Source organism: Exophiala xenobiotica (genome assembly GCF_000835505.1).
Source record: "Exophiala xenobiotica strain CBS 118157 unplaced genomic scaffold supercont1.7, whole genome shotgun sequence".
NCBI lineage: Eukaryota > Fungi > Ascomycota > Eurotiomycetes > Chaetothyriales > Herpotrichiellaceae > Exophiala > Exophiala xenobiotica.
Window position 1 is genome coordinate 2,478,395 of NW_013562488.1, and position 21,321 is coordinate 2,499,715.

General features: G+C 52.3%; 5 protein-coding genes across 6 annotated transcripts; 1 reads left to right on the forward strand and 4 right to left on the reverse strand.

The window, feature by feature from the left end:
- Positions 1–9: 9 nt before the first annotated feature.
- Positions 10–1,192, reverse strand: PV05_11611 (uncharacterized protein). Its single transcript, XM_013455114.1, has 3 exons — positions 585–1,192; positions 297–535; positions 10–247 (listed from the first exon to the last, which is right to left on the reverse strand). The coding sequence occupies exons 1-3, from the start codon at positions 812–814 to the stop codon at positions 48–50; spliced, it is 669 nt and encodes a 222-aa protein (XP_013310568.1). The 5' UTR covers positions 815–1,192; the 3' UTR covers positions 10–47.
- A 164-nt stretch (positions 1,193–1,356) lies between these two features.
- Positions 1,357–3,537, forward strand: PV05_11612 (uncharacterized protein). The gene is made up of 2 exons (XM_013455115.1): positions 1,357–1,507; positions 1,559–3,537. Exons 1-2 carry the CDS (start codon positions 1,486–1,488, stop codon positions 3,334–3,336), a joined length of 1,800 nt encoding a protein of 599 aa, XP_013310569.1. The 5' UTR covers positions 1,357–1,485; the 3' UTR covers positions 3,337–3,537.
- Positions 3,538–7,305: 3,768 nt separating this feature from the next.
- PV05_11613 lies at positions 7,306–10,953 on the reverse strand. 2 transcript variants are annotated; one of them, XM_013455116.1, is made up of 2 exons: positions 9,748–10,953; positions 7,306–9,686 (listed from the first exon to the last, which is right to left on the reverse strand). In XM_013455116.1, the coding sequence occupies exon 2, from the start codon at positions 9,367–9,369 to the stop codon at positions 8,044–8,046; it is 1,326 nt and encodes a 441-aa protein (XP_013310570.1). In that variant the 5' UTR covers positions 9,370–9,686; positions 9,748–10,953; the 3' UTR covers positions 7,306–8,043. The 2 variants fall into 2 exon arrangements, with proteins under 2 accessions (XP_013310570.1, XP_013310571.1); XM_013455117.1 differs by having other exon boundaries at positions 9,737–10,953.
- A 3,943-nt stretch (positions 10,954–14,896) lies between these two features.
- PV05_11614 (uncharacterized protein) lies at positions 14,897–19,567 on the reverse strand. Its single transcript, XM_013455118.1, has 3 exons — positions 15,902–19,567; positions 15,696–15,811; positions 14,897–15,632 (listed from the first exon to the last, which is right to left on the reverse strand). The coding sequence occupies exons 1-3, from the start codon at positions 19,088–19,090 to the stop codon at positions 15,383–15,385; spliced, it is 3,555 nt and encodes a 1,184-aa protein (XP_013310572.1). The 5' UTR covers positions 19,091–19,567; the 3' UTR covers positions 14,897–15,382.
- A 167-nt stretch (positions 19,568–19,734) lies between these two features.
- On the reverse strand, positions 19,735–21,122 carry PV05_11615 (uncharacterized protein). The gene has a single exon (XM_013455119.1). The coding sequence runs from the start codon at positions 20,976–20,978 to the stop codon at positions 19,941–19,943; it is 1,038 nt and encodes a 345-aa protein (XP_013310573.1). The 5' UTR covers positions 20,979–21,122; the 3' UTR covers positions 19,735–19,940.
- Between the last annotated feature and the right edge of the window lie 199 nt (positions 21,123–21,321).

Here is a 21,321-nt window from a genome sequence, read left to right on the forward strand (position 1 = left end):
GCGATACTGCCTTGATCTAACAATAACCATGCTTCACTCCTCGAAGCCTAGAAAGGTGCCGCCGTCTTGTCATGATCTTCCTCCTGTCTCTCTAGGGATTCCAAACAGTCTGCGGTTGTTGCAAGCACCGGTTTCGGAATCTCCGAACACTCTGTTGGTGAATCCCACGCACGATCATCCTTACGGACATTGGCTTGCAAAACTCTGGTTTGGTGGTCGTAGGCTGTGTTACATGCATTCGTGGTGTCTAGAGGATGGGTGAGCAAAATAGTTGCACAAATGGAACCTAAACTTACTTGTATTTCCATTGACATTCTCGATCAGATCGTCAGCAGGTTCGGGCTCTTCTAGAATGGTTGATGGGACACCGCGCCCTCTCGTCGGCGCATACAGCATTCGAGCCTGCAGCATCTGGTCCCATAAGTCGTTGTCACAATCTAGACTAGTGTCGACAATGGTCAATGGTGGTGGCATCTTATGCTTGACTGAATGTAGGATGATGTTCACTGGAGTCTTGCCATCGAAAACTTGATCTCTCGTGTCTTATCAGAATAGGTCGTGAAAGCCAAGGAAGCAAAACGTACCGGGTAACACAAAACTCTGGTACAACAAGCTGAGCAAGAGGCCAGGCTTCGTCGTCAGCAACAAGAGCGCAGAAGTGAGCGACGTCCTCTTTTTTGCCCTCGAGGACAGCTGGATTGGTCTTGGCCACGTTCATGAAGTCCTCAACCATGTCCTGAAACGCTATCGCGCTATCCGGGTCATCCAGGTCGTAAAGGTCAGCATGAAGCCGCTCAAAATCGAATGTCGCCATCTCGCCGTTGTCAATAATTTCGGTTCTTAGAAGTCAATGACCTCGCTGTAATGAAAGATGTTGAGGACATGATGCCAATAACTCGAGCAGTCGAGCAGGAAACCCGGCCGGTGACACATATATGTACCTACCACCATCCTCGCCAAGCCAGAAGACTAACCCGTGAAGGACAATACACTCTTGATATTTTATATCTTAAGGGTCGGCGAATCTCGTCGTGCTCGAGTCACTTTCCCTTCCTGAGCCCCATGCTCCCTTTTGCCAGGTCCCATCAGTATCGGTAACAGCGTCAGCGAGCAGCGACTTCAGCATGTTGAAGCCTCGAAGGCACATCCGTGATAGTTTTTGTTCTCTCATTGCTGGAAGCGCACTCGACAGATGCCTTTGCATTCTCTGTCTGATATTTGACAACGTTTGATATCGTTGTGATCATTCTTCAAGGGCCACCGGTTGATCATCGGCACAATTGCTACTCCTATGACGTACCAAAATTGACCAGCAACAATTGTCCATCTCGGCACGTTTTTTCATCCCTCGACATGGTCAAGTGTACGAGCAAGATCCTACTGTGCAGCAGCGTCTGGTCTGGCATATTCCTCTAGGTACCTTACGCGGCCGACTCGCTCCATGAAGTTCGAAGCGATCGATTCTGTCCGAAACGCTTCTCGAAAATGATCCCTGGGATCAATGTCCGTGAGTGACAAACACCTGTGACTCGACCACATCCACTGACCTTCCATCCAGCTTTTGAATACCTGGGCAAGGCCATTGGAGCCTCTGTCGACGAGCTCAAATTGTTGAGCTGTTTCCTGATCTCGTACCCTCTTGCAGCGGCTTTGAAACGACTTCCCGACAACCAACCACACTCGAGAAACCTTTTTAGCATCGCAGTCACGCTATTCTACCTTGTCGGGCTTTTCGATCTATGGAGCGGTACAACGACCCTCCTGATTGCCTCTGGGGGCACATACGCAATAGCATACTACATCGACGGGTCTCTGATGCCATGGATCGTATTTGTCTTCCTCATGGGACACCTGTCAATAAGCCACATCCAGCGACAAATCCTCGATGATCCCAGCGTGGTGGAGATTACAGGTGGACAAATGGTTTTGATCATGAAGCTGCACGCATTTTCCTGGAATGTACATGACGGCAGGCTGAAACCCGAGCTCCTGACGGACAGCCAGAAAGATCGCGCAATATACAAGCTGCCCGACCTCCTCGACTATGCAGGCTATGTGTTCTTCTTCCCTTCCATATTCACCGGCCCAGCCTTCGACTACGTGGACTATCGTCGTTGGATCGAAACATCCATGTTCGACGTGGCGCCCGGCCAGAAAGGGCCACCGGTTCGCAAGCAGCGTCGCATCCCCCGCTCCGGCAGGCCTGCAACGTACAAGGCCGTAGTCGGTCTGATCTGGATACTACTCTTCCTCAACTTCTCTGGCTGGTACAACGTCGACCTACTCCTCTCCGACAAATATATGGAATACTCGTTCCCGCGCCGCGTATGGCTAATGTACATGCTCGGATTCACCTCGCGATTGAAATACTACGGCGTCTGGTCCCTGACCGAAGGAGCCTGCATCATGGCCGGGATAGGCTACAACGGAATGGACCCCAGCACAGGCAAGCCACTCTGGAACCGCCTCGAGAACGTCAACGCATGGGGCATCGAAACCGCGCAAAACTCGCGCGCATACCTGGACAACTGGAACAAGAACACGAACAAATGGCTACGCAACTACGTCTACCTGCGCGTCACGCCCAAGGGCAAGAAGCCAGGCTTCCGCGCCACGCTGGCCACGTTCGTCACATCAGCCTTCTGGCACGGCTTCTACCCGGGCTACTACCTGACTTTCGTGCTCGGCGCATTCGTCCAGACGGTCGCCAAGAACTCGAGACGATATATTCGGCCCTTTTTCCTGACTCCCGACGGGACAAAGTCCACAAAGTACAAAATCTACTACGACATAGCAGGCTATCTCGCCACGCAGTTCACCTTCAGTTTCGTCACTGCGCCGTTTGTCATTCTCGGCTTCAACGACTCCCTGAAAGCTTGGGCGCGCGTATACTTTTACGCCGTCATCGAAGTCGCGGTGGCCATGGCGTTCTTCGCGTCACCCGCGAAGAAATGGCTGGTCCAGAAACTCGACAAGCGCAACCACCCGTACCTGCGCAAGACATTGTCACAAGAGACAAATTACCCGCCGTCGTTGGGTCTGCCGAGTGATCCGGGCCGCGAGATTGACGAGGCCATCGACGAGATCCGACAAGAAGTCGAAATCAGGCGCAGGAGAGGTAGCAAAGTCACCATGCCGACCGGGGAATCGCTGAGAAGAGAGCTCGAAGCCAGGACGGGTCAGAAGATCCAATTTCCCGAGTTCAAGTTTGGCCAGGCCGCTGCGGCGAGCGGTTCAAGTGTTTCCCCCAGTGCTGAGCAAGCCGTTGAGAAAGAGAAGGCCAAGAAGGTCGATGGCGGAGCTGGGCTGGCTCCGACAAATAATGCCGGGTGGTAAGAAGACGCTCTGAGTCCCGCAAACATGCCTGAACCATATGGAGTTCAATATGGGAGAAATACCCCCAAGCAGCCCCGTCTATGTGATGAACATGAACAATCACAATCACAATCCCGATTCGGGCAGAGTACTGACGGAGAGTGACAAACAAAGAGCATCTAGGTACCTATAGTAATGCTTCAAGCTACTGTCCTGGTGTATGAGGATCGTATTGATGGATTTTTTCCTGTTGTAATGTCCGTCGTGTCTATGCTGCCAACAGCCTAACCACGGCCCAACTTGACGACTAAAGAACACACCATTGATTGTGCTGCTGCTGCCGCCGCCACTGCTGCCGCTGACTGGGCGCATGTCAATGTCAGGCCCCATGTGCGTCTTTCGGCCCTGCAGACTCGCTCCAGAGTAGTCGGTCGTGTCGGTGCTGTCGGTGCATCCAGGGGGGCCGATTGATTGATCATCAAGCAAGAAATCGACTTCAAAGGAACTGAACCCATGTCAGCTGGAAGGGGGGGCAGGTCGTTCGAGCAATGGCAGTCTCATTCATGTTCGGCTCTCTTGGCTCTGGCTTGAGTATCAGTGCGCCTCCGTGTAACGGTGGTCTCGCTGGTCGTTGCCAAATACCTTACCTAAAGGTACTGGTAGGTACCCTTACTCCGTACTCCGCAGATTCCGGATATACAGAGCCGTAACCCAGCAGGTTCCCGTCGCTATTGGCGCAAGGTAGGTGGTCGTAGCAGCGTTCGATTGGCAGAATTATTGGCCATTTACTACCTAGACGTAGTATGTGCGTAGTACTCGCTAAGGGACTGCTGGGCATCACTAGCATCACACCCGCCCCCAACGTTGGGCGTTTTCATGATTGGCCTTGTTTAGAAAAGAAGAGCCCACAAACTACTAGTATTTCGCCGCAAAAAGATCTTACCTCGTCCTGACCACACAGTGTACACACGCATTTAGTACAGTACGAAATTGTTGTACTGTACCTTCAGTACTCGTAACCGTAGGCAGATCGGTCCAAGTGTATATCTCCCGCTACAAAAGTAAACCATGACCGTAGAAAATAAAGCTCCAGAGTACCGAAAACCCGCGCAAAACTCAAAGCGAGTCCAGTGCTTTCATAAGGGAAGCAGTGACTGGCCCGCAACCTTAACTGTAGATCACGGTCAGTAAGCACAAAAGCCATGCCTAAAGTGCCTAGGTAGGGAGCCTAGTGAGCCTATTTTGGCCCCCAAAGCAAGGCACAACCTTTCGACACGCTTAGAGTTGAGTTGCGATCTCCGATCGAAAAAGTTTCGCATCTCGCGTTTTGCGGATCACATTTCTCAAACGTAAAAATTTCGTCAACTTTCTTGGGACCTCACCTGAAGAATAAATACGCGTACTGTACTGTCACACTGTGTCGTGTGTACATCCCGTAACCATTCAAGAAGCACCCGTGCGAATTCCTGACAGATTGACACTTGACGTCCTCCTTTGCACCAATGGAACGATGGCGATGACAAGTTTGGACTGTTCTCTGGCGCTGAAACAGCATGCACCGGGCACAGCGACGGATTATTCTTCCAGATCCACGTTGTACACCAGGCGGCCAGAAACCCAAGTAATGCTGCCCCCCGGAAGTGTCAGACGTCGAGCTTGCAGAAAACCGCTCGGCCCGGCTTGTTGGCTTGAATTCTGGTGCGTGGAGGCCCATAGTCAATAGCTTGCAGCACTGGTGCGATGGAGTATGTGTGTCGAACTTGACAACTCGACAGTTCCTCCCGTGCAGAGGAGCGTCAGTGGTCACCTCGCTAGAAAACACCGACATTCTTGCACCTTGACCATCAACGTCCCATAATGCTAGGTCGCAACAAGACGTTGGAGACTAGCAGTCTCGGACAGTCCGTCGTAGTGGCATGGATTCAATAGCCCGGGTTGGTGTTGCAGCTGCAAGGCCGGTGGGACGTGCCAGCGATGCCCCTGCTGCACTCTCCCTTGCGGTATTGTTGATTACCCGCCAAATCGCGCGGACTTGTTGTGCTCAATCCTTGCCATCGTGCGTCTCTCTTTACGTAAAGACCGCTCGTATTGCCTCTGAAGAGAATGTGGTTGCAGGAAGCCAGCTGGACAAGCATCATGGTGAAAGAGATCGGATTGTGCGTCCGTAGTATTCCACATAAATTGTGGAGAAGGTTCCGAGTTCTCGGGCCAGTGGGTAGTTGGTTCACCAAACTTCAATGGCTATACGGGCGTGTACGGGTGAGTTAGTAGGCCAATAATTCAGGGCCAAAAGCTCAAAAATTTCAGGCTCTTCCGCTGCACAAAGGGGTGTGCGCTTGTCCAATTGCCGTGGCACCGAACGTCTGGGTTGACTTCTTCCCTCTGACACGCACTTGCAAGCATCATATCTCCATTGGCAGCCAGTCTGATCCACACAACCTCGTACTCGTGTTATGCCGTGCGAGGACGGGTATCGCGAAAGCAAAAAGTGACGGTAAGCTTGCTGAATCCGCCTACTCACGACTCAAGAGTCAAAACCCCCTCAGCTCGGTTTTGCGAGCTTCCGCATCTGGGGAGTAGTGTAGCGACATCCGAAATCTTCTCAGGTGTGGACACCCAACGATTCTGCCCGGTGCCCCGGCCGTTGACCCATGGAGGGCAAATGACTGCAAAAGAAACTGCATGGAAGGCGCGATCTCATACCCAGACGTGGTGCGTTGCACTGCGTCACCAATCAAGCACGCGTAGGCTCGCCACCATCAGACCCTGCATGAGATTCGGGTCACCAACTCTACGCCAGCTGCATGTAATTGTATGTCAAATAATGGTGCCCGAAGCTGGCTCCGCAACGTGTTAAAGGAGGAAATGATGTGAATAATGACACCTGCCTCTCTGAGTAATTCCTAGTAGTAATATTGGCCTCATCGATTCCGTGAGCAGTCCTGCGGATCGACCACTTCTGTACAATCAGGAGCCGTATAATGATCATGTCCAAGGAAATGCTGAAAGGCAGTCAGCATCCTCTCATCCGAACTTGATGTTTGCAGAATTTCGGCTGAGATTCTCCACAATGGTGGTCCTCACCCCCTGGGTGATGAATACTACGGGATGTAGTCTCTCCAGGCTTGCTGCGGGCTTGGACGCCGTTGATGCCCAATGATCGAGTCATATGGGAGGGCAGCATGGCTCGCTCCGCTGGCCGATCACGTCGTCGACTTCCGGCCATGGACTCGACACGAGCAACCATGCAGCGTTCAGATGATTCTTCCCCATCCGTTCTCATAACAGGAGACCCCCAGGCACTTGGGGCGGTAATTCAGTCCCGTCTGCGAAACCTATATCCGGTGAATCGTCGTCTCCAGAACGTGAATGAATGTAGATCTTGTGGAGTGTGCCACTTTGCTCCAGCTCTGGCATGCGCAGCGAGCGGCGAGGTGTTATGCAGTCACTTCTTGTTGTCTTCACCTTTCCCTTTCCATGTTGTACTGACGACAGAATCACAGCTGAATAACCCCACTCTCTTCTCTCATCAGCAATCTCATCACCAGTCCGTAGCCATAGCCCTCTTGTGAACAGCCACGCACCTCGTCGAGAGTTGCCGGTTAGGTGGCTTCGGTGGACACTCGCAGGCCCGATCCCGGTGGGGTGAACGCTGTGCCACACCAGCAGACGACAAAGAAGTTTGGGCCGACGATCCGTCTTCTGTAGCGACGTGACCTGAGGGATCTTAGTGGTGTATACTGTGACAAATTTGAACGTCCTGGAATGACCAACACCAGCTTACAGTGTCGATAAGTTGTGGCGGAGGTGAGAAAGGCAAGGTAGGGGCCTCTTTAAGCCCAACTTCCAAGGGTTTGTTATTGTCGAAGTATGGTCGTTCTGTGAGGGCTTTACATAGCTCTCTCAGCGAAGGTATAGGCGGAACTGAGGTGACTGACTGTGCCTTCCCCATGATTAAACAAAAACAAAAACCACAAAAACCACATAGCTTAGAACTTGATAACTTGACAAGCGCAAATGCCATCATTACGATGGTCTTGACGCTTGATCGTCGATAGCAACGTGACTGTCCAGTGAATCCAGTTATCTGTTGCACATTATATGAGTCCAGGAATCAATCAACTTGTAGCTGTGAAGCGTTTCTCGACACCCTAACTAACACCCAAGCACAAGTACAGACTGCCATGAACGAGTAACTTCACTTTTTCCACCCTCACACCAGCTCTCACAAAGGGAGTTATCCCGCAAGTAACCTTTCATTGAGGGAAAGAAAGATAAGAAAGAAATATCGACCGTCATCCACTTCGTTGACCTCATCAGCACTTCCAGAGTGGGCTGTTTCTGTCATTATCATCCGCATGCGCCTTCCTTTTTAGCCCCTTTGTTCCCTGAGAAAGCACCCGTGAACAAGAGGAAAGCCTGTGAAACGCTAGACCTCCTGACTGAAATGTTGATGCGAAAATGCTGTGCCTATACACCAAAGCCGAACCTTCCTGAATCTGATAGAGCTTAAGGAAAAAATGGACCAACTGAAAAGCCTTTTTCAAGCCGTGGAATTGCCACCGCTCGGCATACAACGTACTGCAATGACTGGCGGGATTCATCAATAAGATGCCACTGTAAGAGCACCTTGCCTGTCAAATACAAACCAACTCACTGTGGCCAGAGACTCGAACAGTGGTGTTGACGGTTAACGAGTATTGCTGAATGGTCAAACTCGATATCGATCTACTGTGGAGGATGGGTCTGTCCTGGCCACTGCGGCATATGGGGAGGCTGCGAGTACTGCGCCGGAGGAAGTGTTTGGCTCGTAGCCTCAGAATAATAGGGCGCCCTCGGACTTTGATAGAGTTGAGACGGTTGCTGCCCTTGTTCTCGACGATCCGAAATTGGAGATTGCTGACTTTGTCGAGACTGATCCATCTGAGTCGTTGGTGTAGGCACCGTGTACGGGCTGGATCGATACGACACTTGGTTACGAGAATCCATTGACACAGGACTCATGTTGCTCATCGGTCGCTGCATGTTCATAGGGGGGTACATGGCAGGCTGACCTTGAGATCGATCCGACATCATTGAGGGCATACTTGGTGGCATCGTCGAAGGCATACTCGTGGGCGTCGCCGGCATTGGTCGTGATGTCGGATCATAATGGCGACTGTACACAGCCTGGTCATAGTGGTTGTAGTCTGCTCGTTGGCTCTGCATTTGGGTTGCAGGAACTTGCGACTGCATATACGATCCAGGCATAGATGCAACTCCCATGCCATATGCAGGGCCGCCGCTCTGCTGAGGCATTTGAGGATAGTTCTGAGACATGTAGTATGGCTGGTTGTTGTATTCCGGCCTATAAGGACCTGAGCTGGCCCGGTAGCCATACACTGCTGCTTGGCCAGCGTCCAGCTCATCGACGTTTTCGATAGGTGACCGAAAGCTCTGTTTTTGGGTGAGCTCTGCCCGTGGCCGGATGTATTGCAGATTGTCGGTTTGCGAAGGCGTGCGCAGTTGGTTGCCCAGCACATCATGAACGTGGTAATAGGAGACCAAATGATGAGTGACACCCCCAACGGTCACACTCATGGTCTTTTTGACAAGGCCGCTCTCCTTGAATCCATATGAATCGACCAAGGAGCCAATAAGTTGTCTTTCGATCTCTGTAGACGGGCCACTTTGTCCATCTGAGAAAGAACTCGCGTCAGATCTCGGGTACGGTTCACCAGGTCGACTGGGCCGTCTTTGCTGCTTTTTCATTGCTCGCTTCTTCTCACCAGGAGGGAAGGGCTTGTCCAGTTCGCGATAGACCAAGAAGTTTCCAAGAATTCGACTCGGGCTCCATGTTACGCCGTCAGTCCACCTCTTGATTCCTGACGCATTTTCCTCATAGATGAAGACGCAGCCGCTTCTGATCAGGTTGCTTCGTTCTCGATCGTGGGGTCTCCGCGGCACATGCGATAGATGGCCTTGCAAACATGCCTCAAAGAGGATGAGAGCATCTTGCGTCGTTGCAACATGGCCTTGAAAGGTCGGTTGCAGTGCGGCGCCACCAGAGGACATGGTTGATATGGTGATTTGCGAGCTTCTGCAGTACTGGGTTCTGTCCGAGAGCCTTTGGTGAGAGTTCCCGTGGTGCTTGAGACTTTAATCCTAGGTTGAACTCAGATCCGACGGCTGAGGGCACGTCGCCGACGGACAAATTTGAGTGGGAATAGACCAGGACCTTGGCGGAAGTTATGTACCAAAAGGGCGAGTATGCGAGATAACGTGTGCGCAACAAAGAGAGACTGTGCAGGCGTGCTGCTGCAAAGCTTCGAGCAGGTGTCGGCCGGGGTTTCGCGGGGAGTGGACGGCCTGAGCATACGACGTACAGGTCTCTAATGGCATGTTAGCTCACGGCCGTGACCAAAAGAGGCATCAAAGTCACATTTGACTTACTGTTGACGTGCGCTTGGTGAATGCGCCCGGGCGGAGACAAAGGAAATGTTGGCGAGGCAAGGGCACGCTCTCAACGGCAATCGTTGCTCTGTCTTACTCCAAGTTACCTAGGTAAGGAGATGAGAGGTAGAAGCAAGTTTGTTGGTCCGCTTCGTCTGAGTTTGGAGGAGGGTTTTGGAAAGATGCTTCGAAGAGGACTTTCGGCTGTGTATAGCGTGTCGATAAAATTGCTGAGCAGGCGATTCGTTGGTGAAAGAAGTGTCCCAGATTGTTGCTGGCTGGCAGCGCCTTCCTTCACTTCGAGCTCACTCTCGCACTTTGCCAGCACGTGAATTGCTTGTTTGACAACCGGGTCCTCACAGGCCTTTACGAATAGATAAGCAATTGATGCCAGCTGGGATCTGCAAACTTTCTAGTGGAATGCGATATAGACTTTTGAGCGTGGACCGGGCAATTTTGGCGGGGTCGACGTTGTCGAGCGAAGAGCAACTCCTCCTACTGGAATAATTTGACCACTTCCTGGACCCTCCGTTGCTGCCACGGGCGGCCGGACTTGTGACGAATCTTCAAGATCGGGTGCTCTAACAGATGAGCAAGAGATAGGGGTGTAGGTGAAACGGAAGAAGCAAAGCTCTTGGGGGTCGCGCTGCTGTTGAGAGTTTGATCACCACTGAAAGTCACCAAGCTTCTTTGGGTTGGGCAGCGAGTGACCAGCGGCCAGGCACTCTTGGAACAGCTTCGTTGTGACAGTCCGGAAATCCACTGCTAGGCGTCTTTGTTGGAAGTCGATGGGGACTGCCCGCCGTCATGCAGATGGGATAGATAGAATTAACTAAGCCCCCGCCTCGAGGTTGTACCCAATTTCGAGAAGAGCACGTTCGTACGGGAACTACCAGATAGCTCTCATCGATAGTCGTCTAGCAGAATAATCCGTCCAAGGAATAATGATTCGTGAGATGCTTTGAAAGATGTGGCAATGGCCTGTCAAAGGTGGAGCTCAAGCATTCACTCGGCAATGGCTCAACGCCAGGGAACGGAAATCTTTTTATCGTTTGGCTTTTCGGCAAGCTCGGGTAAGGTAGGGTAGCTGCAGAGTAGCTATGGAGAGTAAGAAGTCGGCCAACTGTATCAACAGAGATATACTTTCTCAAGGTCCATTGCCGAGACCAAAACGGCGATCCAATATCAGGATGGAGGGGTTCAGAGGACGACAAAGACAAGAAACAACGGAGATGGAGCCCGGGCATGCGCAGAGATTTTACGTCCGCTTCAGAAGTGAGATACGCGGACCTCCCGTTCTACGCGGCAGGGCCAGAGATCTCAGCCCTGATGGCCCTTTGTCAGGATCTGGTGGCTTGTCCACTTGTCGGGAAATGCTCCAGCAAAGGGGGCCTGAGGGAGGGACGACGAGACGGATCGGAAATGGCCTCGCTAGTTATTTGGATGGGCTACTAAAGATGTACTAAGCTAGTGCACTGTAGTGGAAACGGGACACAGACCAACACTGGGAGGGTCGAAGCAAGAACCACATGAAGCCGGCACTCAGGGCTAGTAGTAGTCGTTATATCGAATAAGCGGAACTTCAGCACGACGGTCAAGGACCATAGGCGATGTGATGGTGACTCTCAAGTTCTAGAGCGGTGCGGATAGGATAGGTCAGTGTGGATTGTTGGGTCTACGAGTAGCAGATGACAGCAAAAGGGCACAATCCGATGGGTTCAATCTAGGGACCTCTGTTCCAAGCCGCACGATTGGCTGCACCGTACTTGGACTCTAAGGACACCCAGCTACGACGGCTGGGCAGCGAAACGACAGATATCATTCTGTAAAGGAGGTAACCTTGTCCGAGTCGGTCGCTGTAGAGGTTTGCGAGACAGGGATCCCAGTCATTGACTGGGATCTCTCCAAATCAGAGGCGGCAACGATATTCTGGACTATGTCGTGGGTATAGATGCTCTACGTAGGCCAACTGTGAACCTGGAGCGTCTTCCGTAACGCCATGGACTACGGAGTACCTACCCAGGTATTCACGCAGCGCAACTTGTAGCTGACCCAAGGGGAGTACGGGAGAGTAAGTCTCGTGGATGGACGGGTCCGTGCAGACAAACATCGGCCCTTTTGCTCGAGGCACACACATCATTGGCACAACCGCTGAAGATGGCGGAATGAGGCGTTGCATTTGTGGTTCTCACAGGTGCTTCCGGGGTTGGTTTCAACTTTCTGCGAGTCATGTACCGCGTGCGGGAGGATACAGGCGGTCAGGCAGGAATGGAAACCCTGAGACACTGGGTGACTGGCTCCATTATTGCGAAAAATGGAATAACATGCTCATCACTGGAGACTTTTGGCGATGACCAGGAAGAGCGAATTTGAGAAATCCCATGTCATAATAGACCCCAAGCCTAGTAGCCCTCAGGATGGAGCCTGGAAATTCGTCAGCTAGGGCAGATCGGCGCTCACAGCTGCTAGGGGTTCCGGCCGCCTACTACAAGCTAGGAGTCGCAGCACAACCACGCCGGTAATCCGTAATAATCTCATACTCGTACCAGGCAAGCACCTAGGAAATTCAGCTCGTGGTTGTATCGACATCCAACTTTTGACAGCATGCTTGAGGCCAAGCGGAGTGGATCTCTCCCTCAGGAATTGACCAAGCACCCTTGTCTGAACAGGTCACACTCGGGGGGGAGTCCCGGGCAGTCGTGGACACTCGTCCCAAGTGCTCGTGTCTTCTTCATCTGAAGAAAAGGCCCATCATGGCCTGTGCTCAAACAGTCCCTGTGAGGAATGGCTACTCGTAGTGGTTGCGCCAATCTCTGCCACAAACGCGGTCCAGACTGTTCTTAGCAGAACATACCCCGGGGCTTCTATGTCGCGCTGTGGCCAACCAACATGTGCAACAATCTGCGCTATCTCTGAGCACGGCGCGACGAGTCCACAACGTGTCCACTGAGAACCCGTCCAAGTAATTGTGGCAGACACACGATTACATACTGTGCACCTGTCATGGAACCCAACCGCACATACGCAATTGGCGGAGTACTCGAGTCCGAGAAGCGCATCGTCGCTCCTTGCATCCTTGCATCCTTGCAAATGCTCGTGACGGAAAGCACCTCCCCGAGCCCCCCGCGAGTTTTGTCAATATCCTGAAAGGGAAAGCACCATCGGCACCCCTGCAAGCCTAGCAGGCATCGTTCTGGTGATGGTCATACGCCTGCACCGACCCCTGCCGAACGAAGGTAAGCTGGTGCTGTGGGACGTGATTATTGTCGAGAGTTCGGTAAAACCATCGGAACTTTTGATACTCAGCTTGAAAGATGATTTCTCCGAACATACATAGTAGATTGTCTTGTCACGCATCGATCAGGTTCTTTGCATGGCGCGCATGGTGATACTGTGTACAGTATGATTGTTGTTTTTGCGAGGGTCCGAACACCCAGCGTCGGCTGTGGTAGCCCGGAAGAGTCATTCACAGCGAGGACGGCTGGCTGAAGCACGGCCCACTGAGTGGCAGGAGCAGGCTTCGATTTCCGAGGATTCGGTGAAATGGGGTGACGCCATCTTGACCCAAAGGAGTGGTACTGGTACGGGCTGTGGTGTAACATGTCGAGGACGATGGCAGTGCATATTGAATCGCTCCAGAATCGTGCCCCAGACATCCAACCCCCAAACCCATCAGGAAGGCTGTTCTGTCTGTACCTAGGAGTATAGTTTATGGTATCTATCTAGGTACCTTCCACTACTACAGCATGCACTTTTGTAATTAGCTCCTTCTTCGTGAAGTTGGTAGTCGGTGCTAAACTTGTCGTGATTTGACTTGGTTTGATTTGATTGACTGAACTTCTCCCGCTTCGTGCATTTCCACTTTCTCCTTCACTAGATCGCAGTGACCTGCGGGCGTGAACCGATTCGAGTTCAATCAACACCTCTCCGACTCTGGTTCTCGCTTTCGGATTGTCCAAAATCCATCCGAACCCCCAAGTCCCTTGTACCGAGGTTCGCCAACGGTGCATTATGTCGCTACTGGCTGGGTTTCACAAGGGAGACCGGTTCAGATCGGCCTCATCGCCTGATGCTCCTGAGCCACGTTTCTCTGCATTTTGATTCCTGACAGGTGCGGCGTCTTCAACCCCCGGCCTCAACTGCCCGACGCTACAGTATGTACCTCAGCATTTCGCTCGCACGTTCTCATGTGACTACCTCATAGCACCCCTGAAAATCGTTTCGCTCACTCCAGGGGACGCTCACCGCCTCACAGAATGACATTTCACCACATTTCTACTGGTACAGATCTCGAACTTACAGCTCTTTTACGTACAGTGCGTCCGAGCTTCGGATCGAGCTCAGTCAGCTCCGGCGACTGGACCCCATCACACCCTGAACATGGGAGGGCCCCTGTACGTTACAGGTAGTAGCCTACTGCGGCGCTCTCCGATACCCCAAGCTGGCATGTGAGAGAGTTCCCTCCATACCCCTGGACCACAGTGAAGACGCGTATGATGGCGTCCTCCCCGAACCCTGACCTGTGCCCACAACGGGGATGGTCGCTTTCCCCTGCACATCACATCAACCACATCTGAAGCCCGCCATTGTGTGGAGAACCCATATCATGCTGGAGATGAACAGCCGTCAGACAATACACAGTATGTACGGTAAGATTCGTCGCCCATACGAGTAGTTGTCGAACCCAAAGCACAACACTTATGCCGCATGCGGGCCTCCCAGCCATTGACCTGCATTTCCCGGAGAGAGTGCTCAAGCGAACCATTCGCGCCCAAACAGCCCACTACCCTGCAGGGGAAAAGATCGATTGTTGCGAGAGGCTCCTCTCAACTGTTAACTTGACGATCGACACTCACCTCTGCTGACAATATTGTCTACTGTGGTACTCCTCTGAACCGAAACACCTGCTGACCCTCGTTCTTCGCTCCTACGGATCATCTCCTCTCACAGAATGCATATGGCGTACCTCGATCAACATTGGCTGCCGTTACCGCTCGTGATCGACGTCTACGGAAACTTTTGGCTTGGCATATGCTACTTGCACTCGTTGAATGGTGATACTATCTATCGAATAGTTATCCAGTCACGCCAGTCCAAGTCAGAGCTCCTCAGCGATCCTCTCATGCAACCCTAACTCAGTCATTGCAGCCTCGATCATTGATCGGCATGTGAGCGCGGCTCTCCTACTGCGTACTAGAAAGGTATGCAGAGGCGGCAAGTCGGCCCCAACAACGCTCAGAATGTAACAATACTATTGGTTTTTTCCGTCCTCATCAATGCTCCTGCAACCAGTCGGCATACCAAACCTTTTGCGTTATAAACACCTTCAGGGGCTTTCCGCGGGCGTCTTTCATGCCAAATCTCGGTCTGACCCAAAGTCAATCCCGAGTGCTGCAAGATCAGAAAGCTCTTTCCATAATCTGACTTCTTCAAAGCTTCCCAAAGTCGAGCTAGGATGAGCGTCCGCGATCCCGAGGGAAACTCTGGCTACGGATAAGAAATGCGATCGCAGTATAGCTAAACAGCCGACACCATGGGTTGTACCGGGGTGCTCACCGGTCACCTCCCAGGTCTATCCACCAGCACGGCATCAACAGCCGATCGAAAGGCTCTAGAAGTGGTTGATCTCTGCTCATCAGTCGAACAAGGTCCAAGGCTTCTTTCCCTTCTCCACGAGACTCTCGCCAGGAAGCGTCATTGGAATGGGGACGATTTTCTCGAACACAGCAAGATCAGTATGACTAACACCGCTTTCGTGCTTTCCCTTATCGTCGACAACTTCGCAGTCGGATGTACCCGTAGAAACCGGAATGACAACACCACATTCCCAGTTACGGCAATTCAACTTGGGCCGTTTGGTCGACTTGTCTTGAACGAGCTTACCCCTAGCAGATGCGACATGTCAGAACAGCTTTCTCTATCTATCTCCCGCAATGGACCTAGCTTACCAAGCACTCTCAGACAGATTCGCACTCCCCACATACACCCATGATCGATGCGAAGACGACTCGTCGTTAGCATCTGATGCAGATGCAGACGCACATGCAGGTCTGACGTAAAGAAGCTAAAAGCACGGGAGAAAAATCAGAAAGTCAGCTTTGCCATATTCCGAAACCCATCACTTGACATGCGGGAAAAACGGCAATCCACTCACTTTGTTGTGCATCAACATCCCCTCTCGAACGCTAACGCAGTCGCGCATATTCGATCGAGGAAACGTCCCCTGACCCCACCACTTACTCGAGAAACAAATCGTTCCCGCGTTGCGTGCACCACCCTTGGATCTGCGCACCGTCGTATCGCTGGGATAGTAGATTCGGAGGCTGTTCTTCCACCACTCTCGTTGTCGTTCTTGTCGTCGATCTTCTGCTTGATTGTGTCGGCTTGCTGATGTCTTTTTCGCCGCACGAGGGCACGGCGGGCTGTCAGAGGACGAGAGGTCGCCTTGTGCTGCACGGTACATGCAGGTCATGAACTCATCATTCAAATTGCCCAGGGAGGACGTTACGTAGTCCATTTCAATTGGGCGCTGGGTTGCAAGGCCGAGGTGGGTGACGGTACGACTGAGACCGTAGAGTCCTGTCGTGGTGCGGGTTTGATCCATGTGCATGCCACCGATCGTGTGGACGAATCCTAGGTGATCCGTCTGGCTGAAGTCGAAGCCCGAGAGTTTCAAGAGAACGTCCGCTGGGATCGTCTGCGCAGTCAAGAACGCTCTCAATGATCTTTCAAATTCCGTTTCTGTGCCTTGCCCTGTTCCCATGATTGATGAAGTGCTTTTGTCGTTGTTCGAGAATCCAGCGATGACTGGAAATTTTACACTTGTCGATATCGCTACTGGTGACGGACTCTCTTTCGGCGTTTCTGAGGAGGTGCTGCTGGAATTGACCTTTGTCGCCGTCGCTCTACCGTCTCGTGCGTTCGATGTGACATCCATGCCCTTTGCAGCCTCCCCTGATACTATTGATGTGTCTTTGTTTGTATCCCTGTCTGCCTTTGCCGGCAGGTCAATCAGAAACACGCTGTTTTCCATAAACGAGCCAACGCCCCAGTCGAAACCGACCAGATTCGCCGTGGGAATGACGAGCCGGCATCGTCGTGACCAACTTTCTGCACCGTCCTGAGCTTTGTAGAAGAGTAGCATGAGTTTGCTGTGCATGCAGTTCACGATCCCGTCCATCGGGGGAAAGCAGATGCGCACGTTATTCACGCCTTGAAAATCGGATTTGATGGCATCGCGCTGCGCGGGGGATTTTCCGTGCATGACCAATTGGAATTTTGTGCTCTTGGTGTCGAAGTGAGGGAACAGCCAGTCGAAGTCCCAAATGAAGGAGGACAGGAGAGCGGATTCGAGGGCTGTGGTCGGCCCGAGGAGGGACGGGAAGGAGATGGTGTTGGTGTCGGTATCAGATTTGGAAAGGGCGGTTTTATAGACTTTCCCGCGAGGGAAAAGAGGGAGCGTCGAGGATGCGGAGGACGTGGTGGGGATTGCTGTTGCGGTCTCCCCTTGTTGGGCGCTGCGGCTGCTAGCAGCAGAGGTGGCGAGCGGTGGAGAGATATTGCGGCGTTGCTGAGAGGTAGGTCGTCGAGATGGTCCCGACGATGGGATTGAGGTCGGAAGTTGGCGAATCTGGCGCTGAAGAGGTGGTGGTGAGATTCTCGTGCTCTGAGACAGGGATCCTGACGCATCAAGACGGAGTGCTTTGGAGGTTTGGCCATTGCCACTGTCGCCATCATGCTTGCGCTTGAGTCTGGCCAGGCGCTCTTCTTCCATTTGTTTGCGGTTGAGACCAAAGATGTTGAAGGCTGAGGAGCTTGTGGTACCCGACGACTGAGTGTGAGGCACGGTCGGAAGCGATGGGGCCAGCGGAGCCGCCTGTGTATTTGCTGCAGGTAGGCTGTCTGAAGGGATCGTCTCTGGCGGTGAACGAGATAGCGTGGTATCGCTGTCCTGGTGTCGCTGCAGCTCGATTGGTCTGGCACTGTCTTTACCTGAAAGTGCTCTCTCTTTCTCGTTTTCTGCGTCCTTCAGAGATAGGGCAATGGCTCTCTTCAGATCTTCATCGTCAGATCCCTCATTGCTGTTGCTGCCGCTTGGGGTACTTTTGCCAGCATCCAAGACTGCCGCATCTTGTAAAGACAACGCAACCGCTCTTCTGTAGTCTTCATCATCAAGCTCATTGGCATCTCCGATGAGGCTGATAGCTCGGCCGGAGCGGGACAGAGGACTTGGTGCATCATCATCGTCAGAGAGCTGTGAGAGGTCAATTTCAGTGAGCCGTTCCCGTTGTTTCCCTTTGCGATCTCGACCGGGTTGCGAACGCAAGTGCGAAGGTGTTTGCTGAGAAGGGCCAGGAATTATCTGGACCTCTTCGTTGTCGCTTCCAGCTTCGGTGTGACTTGCGGTACTGCCTTCGTATTCGATGAGGTCCAAGACCTTCTGACGACGAGGCCGATCGTTGCTCTTGCCCTTATCAGAGGCGGTGGTGGCCCCAGGGCCATCTGCATCGAGAAGCTTAGAACCATTCCTGTCACCACCCTGCGCGTCAGCATTTCTCGCTTGAATCTTCGGATCTGCTCCTAGCGTCGGCCGCCCTGTATTCTTCTTCTTGTCCGTGACCTCCTTCATATCGGGTTTCAGTTCAAATGGCTCAATGCTGCACCCACGACATTCGAGTTGGTCATCCGGAATGTAGTGCTCTTTATTGATTCCATTCTCGAGATCCGTGAAGCGATGCACCCGACCTTTGGTATAAGTAGAGAGTGGTTTAAGGAGCCAGTTGTGCATTTTGATGTGGTCATCACTGCGCTCCGCTTGTAGAACTTGTTTTTGTACTTGACTGAGAGAGGTCGAAGGCTGGTTGAGGGTTTCTTCATCGCTATCGGTGAGGAGGTCGACCAACTCCGGTCGTGTACGTCTTCGGCCCATGACTGCGGTCCGGTGATCGTGGTTGAAGGAGGATAGAAGCAAGGACCTTTGGGGCGCCGGCGGTATACTAGAGAGCTCGACTAAGGATGCGGGTGAGGGTGGTGATAAAGGCTTGTGTAGTGTTGATGGTACAATCCTCTGAACAAAGGATTTAGGAGGTTTTTGCAACAAACATGCATGTAACCACTGACAAGGCTGAACAAGGAGGTGCAATCCAGGTTGTAGTGACGAGGTGGAAAGGCGGAATGGTCGGCGCTGGCCAGACCGTGAATGAAGAAGTGAGGATACCGTCGCGCGACGGGGTTGGCAGTATTGAATGGTATATTCACAAACCCGGGAGTTCGTCGATATGTTCATAGAGGAGCAAGTCAAATGCATGTAAAGTGACGATCCATATCCCAATCCAAAGGTCATGCCACTTGGTCGAGTGATATGGTTGTTGACTCCAGACTCTCTACCTTGGTTCTCGAAAAGCCCCAATCTCGATCTCCTTTCCCCACGTGGTATAGGGAGCTTATCATCGACTTATCCAAGTGTCTCAGTGGACACTATACGGAGCTGTAGCATCAAGGAGTGTCGCAATGACTGAGTGTAGCAATGACTACCGCCAAACATGCGAGATATAGCAAGCAATGCTAGCCTTTGTTAGAACACGTTGCTCTCATGATGTCAGGTGGGACAAAAGCAAGCGTGTGTTGCCTATCGAAAAAGGCTCCTCAATCTTGTTCTTGACTGAGCAGGCTGAACCAAGATTCTTTGTTACCAGAGGAGCGGATTGCTCGGATCGCCTGCCGTTTGCCGCTGGGTCGGATGATGATCGGCCAGCGCCCTGAAGAGCTGAAGGTCCCAAGACTGCGCCAGTCGAGTCTCATAAAGGGCTCAGGATCTTGCATAGACTGTTGCTACATGCAAAGAACGTCGAGGTGCAGCCTGGCAAATGTAATGTCGGTATCACGTGCTTTCGTGTTTACTGCGTGACGTCGATGCTTACTAGTACGAGTAATCGTCCTACAATGAGTGCTACGATACGGCGACTTGAGATTTCCGACTTTATGGAGGGAAAAATGGGTTGTCCAAAGACCGTATCGAAGTATCAAAGAGACAATAGCAATCGTGGGTATCATATCTCATTTCTTTCATCAAAGCAGTCCAAAGCAGGCCCTCAGGTTGGTATTCAAGGGCGTTTCACGGGTTCAGTGACTCCAAAACCGCAATTGGACGCCAAGCCTGATGTCAATGTCCACGACGGTACCCAAGAGCATCTCTAGCGACGACTCGTTCCACCGAAGCCCGAACTCTCATGCCGCGAGCTCGAGAAACTTGAACTTGAGCTGGGAGTCCTCGAGGAAGACGGTCCAGGTCTGGCGCCACCTCCTCCGCGCCCACCCCGAAACCAACCGCCCTGGTTAATCGCTTCTTCAAACTCGTTATCTCGCGTGCCACCAAACCATCCATTCCCCCACGGCGCTCTTCGTGGCGGTTCGGGTTGTGTGCGTGCGCCTCTCCCTGCAAAGTACCCTGCAGCAGCTCCAGCTGCTGTACCAGTCCAGAAACCTGGTCTCCAGCCTTCTTCTTGAGTCGTGCGTGATCGTTGTGTCGAACTGGAACTCGAATTTGAGCTTGATGACCAGGTAGGTTTCTTCGGTCGTGGCGGAGGACGCGGATCGTACGGTGGTGGAGGGTCGTCACCCCCACCTCCTCCGCCAAACGGACGGTCCTGTGGTGGTCCCGAGTCTTCTCGCCATGCTCTATAGAAACCTCGAACGATGATGAACAACACCAGGAAGAAGACTGCCATAAACACATAGCCTGCAATCTTTTCCGAAACCAGATGTGTCTTCGGTAAGATGTTGAAATTCATGCCTGTTTGTGACCCATACTTCTCCTCTCCCTTGTCGGTAAGTAAAAGCCTGTATTCCACACCGCAGCTGCCCTTCAGAACGTAGGGATCATCGCTGCTCTCATAGCCTTCGCAGGTCACATCTGTACTACCCAGCTTGAACTCTTCTGGCAAGGATGCTTTGCAGCTCCATTGTACATTGTTCTCATCATACTCGACGCCCTCATTTGTACAGCGCATTACATCAACTGTGTATAGACTGCATATCTTTGCAGGTCCAACGCATTGTAGTTGAGGGACGGGAGGGACTCGACGCGAGGCAGTTTGTTTGCCTGCGCGGACGGTGATCGCCGAGACTTTGGACAGGAGGACAGCATTTCGCGGGACTTTCTTCGGGTTCGTGACTCGTGCCGAAAGAGCTGAGCCTACAAACAATATGGTCAAGAGCATGAGGAGCTTCATCGTGAACAGCTATCACAATGCTCTTGAGGGTCAAGTTAGATTATGCCTGAAACAAACCTCGAAAGAGAGCATAGAAATGCAGAGTCCAGCATGACGGCCCTGAAGAGTATCAGGCTTTTCTTGTTCAGGCTTGTGACGAATGGCGGCCAAGGAGACACAGTGGCCATATCAATTGAAGCGATGAATTTTTGTTGCCTAGTTTCCAGGGTACGAGAATCTCCCCGCATCAGCCTCGTGAACGCTGACGAGGCTGTAATCATGCTCAGGTGCACGATGCTATTGACCGTTTCCCGCAGCAGCACTTCTGACGCCTAAAGTACCTATGACACTATTCGAGAGCGTT

What these genes read in the sequence shown, in the direction of transcription:
- PV05_11613 (XM_013455116.1), bottom strand. Translation starts at nt 9,369, where the DNA reads ATGTCCTCTGGTGGCGCCGCACTGCAACCGACCTTTCAAGGCCATGTT.
- PV05_11615 (XM_013455119.1), bottom strand. Translation starts at nt 20,978, where the DNA reads ATGAAGCTCCTCATGCTCTTGACCATATTGTTTGTAGGCTCAGCTCTT.
- PV05_11614 (XM_013455118.1), bottom strand. Translation starts at nt 19,090, where the DNA reads ATGACCTTTGGATTGGGATATGGATCGTCACTTTACATGCATTTGACT. An exon ending in GGATGTTGATGCACAACAAA is followed by an intron (nt 15,812 to 15,901) that starts GTGAGTGGATTG and finishes CCGTGCTTTTAG; the next exon opens with CTTCTTTACGTCAGACCTGC. An exon ending in AATCTGTCTGAGAGTGCTTG is followed by an intron (nt 15,633 to 15,695) that starts GTAAGCTAGGTC and finishes CGCATCTGCTAG; the next exon opens with GGGTAAGCTCGTTCAAGACA.
- PV05_11612 (XM_013455115.1), top strand. Translation starts at nt 1,486, where the DNA reads ATGATCCCTGGGATCAATGTCC. An exon ending in GATCCCTGGGATCAATGTCC is followed by an intron (nt 1,508 to 1,558) that starts GTGAGTGACAAA and finishes CCTTCCATCCAG; the next exon opens with CTTTTGAATACCTGGGCAAG.
- PV05_11611 (XM_013455114.1), bottom strand. Translation starts at nt 814, where the DNA reads ATGGCGACATTCGATTTTGAGCGGCTTCATGCTGACCTTTACGACCTG. An exon ending in CCAGAGTTTTGTGTTACCCG is followed by an intron (nt 536 to 584) that starts GTACGTTTTGCT and finishes ATAAGACACGAG; the next exon opens with AGATCAAGTTTTCGATGGCA. An exon ending in GAATGTCAATGGAAATACAA is followed by an intron (nt 248 to 296) that starts GTAAGTTTAGGT and finishes CCCATCCTCTAG; the next exon opens with ACACCACGAATGCATGTAAC.